Here is a 7,038-nt window from a genome sequence, read left to right as displayed (position 1 = left end):
CACACATACACACACACACACATACACACAAACACACACACACACACACACACACACACACAAGAAATACAAATCACAGATTATTGGTTGGCACTATTGGTAGATCCAACAGTTTTGTTGTTTCTGTCTGTCTGTCTTGCCTTTCCATACAACAAATACGGGAGTTGTGTAGATGTGCTTTTCTTTCCTAAACAAAATTCAACAACGGCCAAAAGCGACCCCCCCTCCCAAACATAACACGTCTCAGATAGTGACCCAAAGCAAAGTATCTTTCAACCTGGACAGCTTTTTAGACTTTTCTATATGCTACCTCAGAATTACAAAGTTCTTTCTGTCTAGTTTTCAGAAATTTGACGTTAAATACTTTGAGTTTCACAATATTTCAAGCTTTTACTTTTTCGAATGCAATTCTTTAAATATTTTGATAAGAACTCAAAATTATCTTACTATTGCTTGAAACTCACGATCTTCGTAACTCAAAACGGCCAAAAACGTCACACAGATCTTTGCAGTTCTAAGGAAGTGTATAGTCAAAGAGAGAGCACAACGTTTATGATGAAAAGGAGAGGACGACAAAGAAAAGTCAGGTCTGATAACTTTACAGAATGGATTGGTGTGTGTGCAAGAGAACTACTCGACGTGACGACAGATTGAGGCAAAGAGCAGTTTCCCACGATGATGCAACTTAAGGGACGAATGTGTGAGTGATCGCAAAGATTTTGAAATTTAAAACATGACCGTACAAGTTTCATTAGTTGGTAGATATTGAGATAAGGAATCCAAGTGTCACCCCAACCCAGATAACAAAGAAAACAACGAAAGAAACTAAGTCGATGTATTTAACAATGAGCTGGTAATTGTTCCTTCGACCTTTCTTTTCACCATCATTTTTCTCGTCGTTATGATCGCTCGAAGATTCCTCTGCTTCTTCCAGACACGATAAAGGATCTACAGAGTTACGTTTGATTCTCGCGTTGCCGTTCTCGGCAGTAGCCGGTCTGAGGCCTTGGTCGCTGCCAGCCGAGGCCGGCCTTTTGGAGTTGAAGCCAAACATGTTAACGAGGGAAGGGCGATCTTGCATGGGAGCCACCAACCGTTGCATGAGGTTCACTCTGCGGAAAGCGCTGTTGAATTTCTCTCGTGCTTTGATTTGCTTCTCCTTCTCCTGTGGCGATAAGTATATATAACATGAACAAAATTTAAGTAACGAATTTAGCAAAATATGCAAAATTTGATTTGTAATATGAGAAAAAAATAACCCAGTAACTTATAATCATGCAGTGTAAGTTCTCAAACACACAGTCCTACAAAAGGTCATAAGCAAAATATAGCCTCAAATGAAATACGATTCATAGTTATGCAATATGGTAAAAAGTGATGATGTTATACATGACATTTTTTTATCGAGCTATATAGAATATTAGAATTTACAGTCACCGGAATGTAATAAAGGAAATAAAAATACTTTATAAAGTGCAATTGGACATTGTGTCTTACAACACCACGCCTTCCTGTATCAGGCTTTATCATGCTTTTCAATACCAAACTGCATCCTACCATACCATACCACACCACACCACACCACACCACACCACACCACATCACACCACACCACACCACACCACACCACACCACACCACACGGACCACATCATACATTATTATAAAACACCTTCCTACACCTAAATCACAAGTAGAAAATGATGACATACCTGCTCCCGGTGACTGAGATAGACGATGAAGATACTGTCGATAACGGTAAGGGATGAGAGGACGAGGAGGATGAAGAGGTAGATGGTGACATAAGGCAATTTGTCGGAGGAGCGGGGCAGCATGGAGCTTACGATGCTCAGAAATACAGACACGGCAAGTAGGACTGTGATACCTGAGGAGGCAAAGGTTGTTGTTGCTGTTGTTGTTGTTATTATTATTGTTGTTGTTGTTATTATTATTGTTGTTGTTGTCGTCGTTGTTGTTGTTTGTGTCGTTGATGTGGTATTTTTTTGCTTTGGTTGTAGTTGTTTTTTTGTTGCTGCTACTGATGGTACTGTTATTATTGTTGCTGTGGCCGTTGTTGTTGTTGTTGGTGTTGTTGTTGTTGTTGTTGTTGTTATTTGTGGTGGTTGTGGTGGTGTTAATTGTGATTATTGTTGTTGTGTTTATTGCTGTAATATTAGTTGTAGAAATGGTAGCAGTCGCAACATTAGTAGATCTAGTAGTAGTAGTAGTAGTAGTAGTAGTAGTAGTAGTAGTAGTAGTAGTAGTAACAACAGCAGCAGCAGCAGTAGTAGTAACAGCAGCAGCAGCAGCAGCAGTAGTGGTTGTAGTAGTACCGGTAGTAGTAATATCTTATCGTAACTGATCCCCCCCCCTCCATCCAAAAAAGCCTAATTTGAATACATAAACCAAATAAGTATTCACATACCATAAGTGATCTTTTCCCCTGAGTTCACTGGGATGATGAACACGAGGATATTGAGTAGCGACAGAAAAACTACTGGTAGAAGAATGTTCAAGAAGAAAAAGGTTGGGCGTCGTTTGAGGACGAACTCTAACTGAAACGATATAACAAAGGTAATTAGATGCATGTTAAGGAAAGAAAAATAAGTTGAATAATAAGCTATAATAAGATAAAGAAGCACACACACAAAGAAAAAAAAGCAATTAAAAAACACACGATAGAAATGATGTCTTAAAATGCTGGCAGCTACAATAATAATACTAGGATCGTTCAAAAAGTTTTGCCTCTTCTCCAATAACTTTTAAACTATTCAAGATATCTTCATGAAATTTGTACAAATTGATTTTCAATATGTATACTCTCAAACCCAAAAAACAAAATTATGCTATGGTGTCACACCTTTATGCCATTGCTGTTTACATCAAAGAAGCTAAGGTACATTGTCGCCGAGAAAATGGCGTCCAGCAAACCTATGAATGTGCGCTTAAAGCAAAGAGCTGTTATTGAGTTCCTTACTGCAGAGGGAGCTGCATCCATTGGTATTCATAGGGGAATGAAGCTTGTCTAAGGTGAAGCATGTGTAGATGTAAGTTCTGTTCGAAGATGGGCAAAGGAGTCCGCTGAAACCAGTCCAGCAGAGACAGATTTGCATGACCAAGCTCGTTGTGGTCGTCCCAACTCTGCTAGTGATGTTCAACACCAGGAGAGAGTGGGTGAGATCATCAAAGCAAACCGGCGGATCAAAGTAAGAGATGTCAGTGAAATGCTAGGGATTTCTGTAGGGAGTGCTCAGTATATTATCCATGATGTGTTGGGTTACAGGAAAATGTGTGCACAGTGGGTTCCTCACATGTCACCCGAGCTGAAATTGAAAAGAAGTCAAGTCAGTGATGAACTCCTGGCTCGTTATACTGGTGCAGGTGAAGCTTTCTTACGCCGTATAGCCACATGACACGAGACTTGGGTACACCATTAAGACCCAGAGAACAAAAGACAATCGAAAGAATACAGGCACACTGGCTCACCTAGCCCCAAGAAGTTCAACGTTGTTTCATCTGCAAAGAAAGTGTTTATGACAGTGTTTTGGGACTGCGATGGTCTGATTCATATGAACAGGATTCCACTGTCAACTCTGAAGGATACATTGAGACCCTGAGAAAACTTAAAGCACGGCTGTCACGAGTTCGCCCTCCCCCCCCCAAAAAAAATGCAATTTTGCAACACGACAACGCCCGTCCACACACGAGTCGACAAACTCAAGATGCTAAGAAAAGTCTCAGATTTCAAGAGACCTTACCGCACCCATCATAGAGTCTAGACTTTGCTCCATCTGACTTTGATCTTTTTCCTAAGTTGAAGAAGTACCTCAAAGGAAAACGTTATGCAGATGACGATGAAGTTCAAGAAGATGTGCGTCGCTGATACAGAGGAAAACCACATGGATTTTTCGCCGACAGCATGAGACAACTTATTCGACGTTGGCGGATCTGCATCGACAAAGAAGGCAACTATGTTGAAAAGTAAAGGTACTGTCATGTAAAAGACATCCTAAGCTTTCATTTGGTGTATAACTTTTGTTTGTAGAATCAGTAATAAAGAAATTATGAACTTGGATGCAAAACTTTTTGAACGTAGTAGATAACATTTGTTCGCAAATCCGCGCTCGACAGTAAGCTCTATGCGCTTCACAATCTATACTACAAGTATATAAAGTAGACCCAGCAGACCTGAGAGCATTCCGAAACAACTTCAACTTCCAGGGAAGCGTAAAGGGAAATACAGTGGCGGTGGGTAGTGAAGGGCTCTCGGGCTTGAGCCCTTACCCCCTCCCCAACCACCACCCCCAACTCTATCCCAAAGTAAATGAAAGTTTCTCCATAATGAAATAAGCAGTTGAAACCGTTATGACCGCACTCAATGAGCACAGAGTGATCAACTTGGTGACTTGCTCGCTTATCCAATCACTGTTGTCTTCGCTTACAACTATAGTAACCCAGTAGCCAATCAAATGTCTTTAGGGCTCAGCAAAGATGAGCCCTTTTCCCACCGCCCGTCCCTAATGAAAATCTTCTAGTAAAAAGGTAGAAGACTGGGGAAAAATAACACTGTACCGAGGGCTCACGCTCTCCTAGCCCTGACAATGGGGTGAAAGTTTACGACACACTTTCCCCCACTGACACAGATACATATGCGCTCTTTGGTTCTTTGTTGGATGCGTTCAACTCTCTCGACTACATGGCCTAATCCAGCTCATAGAAGTATACTGTTGAAGTGCTGTGTGTGTATGTTTGTGTTTGTGCTGCTGAGATTTAACAGTTATAAATCATGTCGAACTACTTGTAAGGCAACTTTTTCATCACACGAAAACTAATTAGAGTAAATTTGGAGGTGAATCGGCTTCGTCCAAACCATCAACAAAAATTTAACCAAGAACAAAGAGATTGAAAACAAAGGCAACTCTTCTCGTTTGAATGGTTCTCAAACTGCCGTGTCTCACCGTGAGTATAGAGAAATCATCACTGCTTAATTCGTATTGCATGCTATTTGGTGGTAAAGAACTGGAAGCAACCTAAGCCCCATCCAAATTTTGGTCAACCCACCGCCACTGGAAATATAGGCGCTAAAACACTAACGAACTGACAAGATCTTTCCGTGTCTATAGCTGGGTACCCATTCCCACCTGGGTGAAGCGAGGACAATTCGTGTAAAGTGTCTTTCCCCAAGGACACAGCGTCGGGTCCACGGCTCGAACCCCCGAACCCGCAACCTCACGATTGCAAGTCCGGTAGCCTAACCACTAGGCCAACGACGCACACAATTAGAATATACCACGTTAGAAACAAAACCACGAGAGAGTAGATGTATTCTCTTTATCAATTGATATGTGTCACGACGAGGTGGAGTCAGGCGCCCGTCAGTTTTTGGTCATATAGTTTTGAAGTATTTATCCTGCATTTAATGAAAAAAGACATCCATTAATATTGAACTGAAGTCGAAATATTTGCGATTAAAGGAGGTGGGGTTCTGTTTGTTTCAGAGGTAAAATAAGCAAGAAAATGGCCTCCAAATATTGGTGATTTCCAGAGCTTGACAGTCCTGGGAAACTAAAGATTTACATTTTTGTGCCTTTTTAAAATTAACGTTTTTCGGTAAAATCCACACAGCAATATCTTTTTAAATAGACATAAAAGGTGTTGAGGCAAAAAATAAAAGTTTGAAAAAAATTACCAAACGGGACTATAAAATGCCGTTTTCTTCAATGTTTTCTCTGTGCGACAAATAGTAGGCCATACACACGAGGAAGCGACGGCATGTGGCGTGTTTCAGGACGTCACTAGCACAGGGGTTTCTCACTTCTCTAGCCTAGTACAGGACACCGTTCTGTGTGCTGGTCTACTCTTTCGTCTGCTCTTTGTGACTGTTCCACAGATTAAGCTGACAGTGTAGAAAAGAAAGCACAATGCCTACTGCCCGAAACTTAGTTAAACTGCAGTTACTAAAAGAGGTAGATGGCAAAAAACAACAACTGTCATGGCATTCCTAACTCTACGCTGCCGATATTAATAGCTTATTGAACCCCAAACCGAAAATCTGGCCGTCCAAAAATTAAAATTTCTGTTTAAGCGGACTCCACTGTAAAGGGGCATAACTCGTCTACAGAAAGAGTTAATCACAAAGCAAAAGACACTTGGATCTTCAAAAACAGACAAACAAATCGGCTCAACGTTTCGCCACGTATTCATCATCAATCATCATCATCATCATCATCATCATCATCATCATCATCATCATCATCATCATCATCATCATCATCATCATCATCATTGTTTCATAAGTAGATGGGTAGGGAGAGTCTTGATTGATTTACAGACAAAAGTAAAAAAAAAAAAGAAAAGAACTTAGGGTTTTTAAACTCGGCTTGACGTTTCACCACGTAGGCTTCCTCAGAAGCAACTGAGAGTGAGGCTAATGTAGAGCTGTACAGTATCAGGAAGGGGTCTTACAAAGAAGGTCTTAAGGTTACGTGTAGTTACCAGGCAGGGTGGAAGTGACTGTGCGAGCCAGGCCAAGGGGCTAATCATCATCCTCTATCATTATCATCCTCCATCATCATCAAAGAACATCAACACCTAAAAACCTAAAACCATCAACAATGAGAACAAAACCGACCAAAAATGTTTAGGAGTACACTTACCTGGATACCTGGCACTGAACTAAAAGAAACTGTGATGTCCCCGGCCGTCAGGCTGGCATTTTCTAGTTCCCACTCTCCATTCTGTACGTAAAAGTTTAGTAAAGTTTCCTCCTCCTGCTTTGTGAAGATAAGCTCCGAGGACGGTAGACCCATTGACGTCATCTGTGAAGCAGCGGGAAACAATCATGGTTGGTCTGTCTTTATTTATTTATCTTTTTTGCTTGTTTGTTTGTTTGTTTGTTTGTTTGTTTTCTTCTTGGTTTGTTTGTTATTTGTTTGCTTGCTTTGTTTTGTTGAAATGAGCAACCTTTCTGTTATTTGGGATTTAAACCTAAAGGAATGGAGCTGATTGGATACATTTTCAATGATATATATTATACATG

General features: G+C 40.7%; 1 protein-coding gene across 1 annotated transcript in view; it reads right to left on the bottom strand.

Annotated features, from left to right (window-relative positions):
- Window positions 1-751: 751 nt before the first annotated feature.
- The window catches only part of LOC101856262 (neuronal acetylcholine receptor subunit beta-3-like), an 8,154-nt gene continuing 1,867 nt past the window's right edge, over window positions 752-7,038 (bottom strand). The window contains exons 2-5 of the mRNA XM_005097308.1: window positions 6,656-6,817; window positions 2,425-2,554; window positions 1,712-1,884; window positions 752-1,165 (exon numbers count right to left, since the gene is read on the bottom strand). Of these exons, the coding sequence (XP_005097365.1) occupies window positions 752-1,165; window positions 1,712-1,884; window positions 2,425-2,554; window positions 6,656-6,817 (879 nt within the window). The remainder of the gene's footprint in view (window positions 1,166-1,711; window positions 1,885-2,424; window positions 2,555-6,655; window positions 6,818-7,038) is intronic.

The sequence above is a fragment of the Aplysia californica genome, unplaced genomic scaffold (genome assembly GCF_000002075.1).
Source record: "Aplysia californica isolate F4 #8 unplaced genomic scaffold, AplCal3.0 scaffold00151, whole genome shotgun sequence".
Lineage (NCBI taxonomy): Eukaryota > Metazoa > Mollusca > Gastropoda > Aplysiida > Aplysiidae > Aplysia > Aplysia californica.
This window is presented reverse-complemented; position numbering and strand designations above follow the sequence as displayed.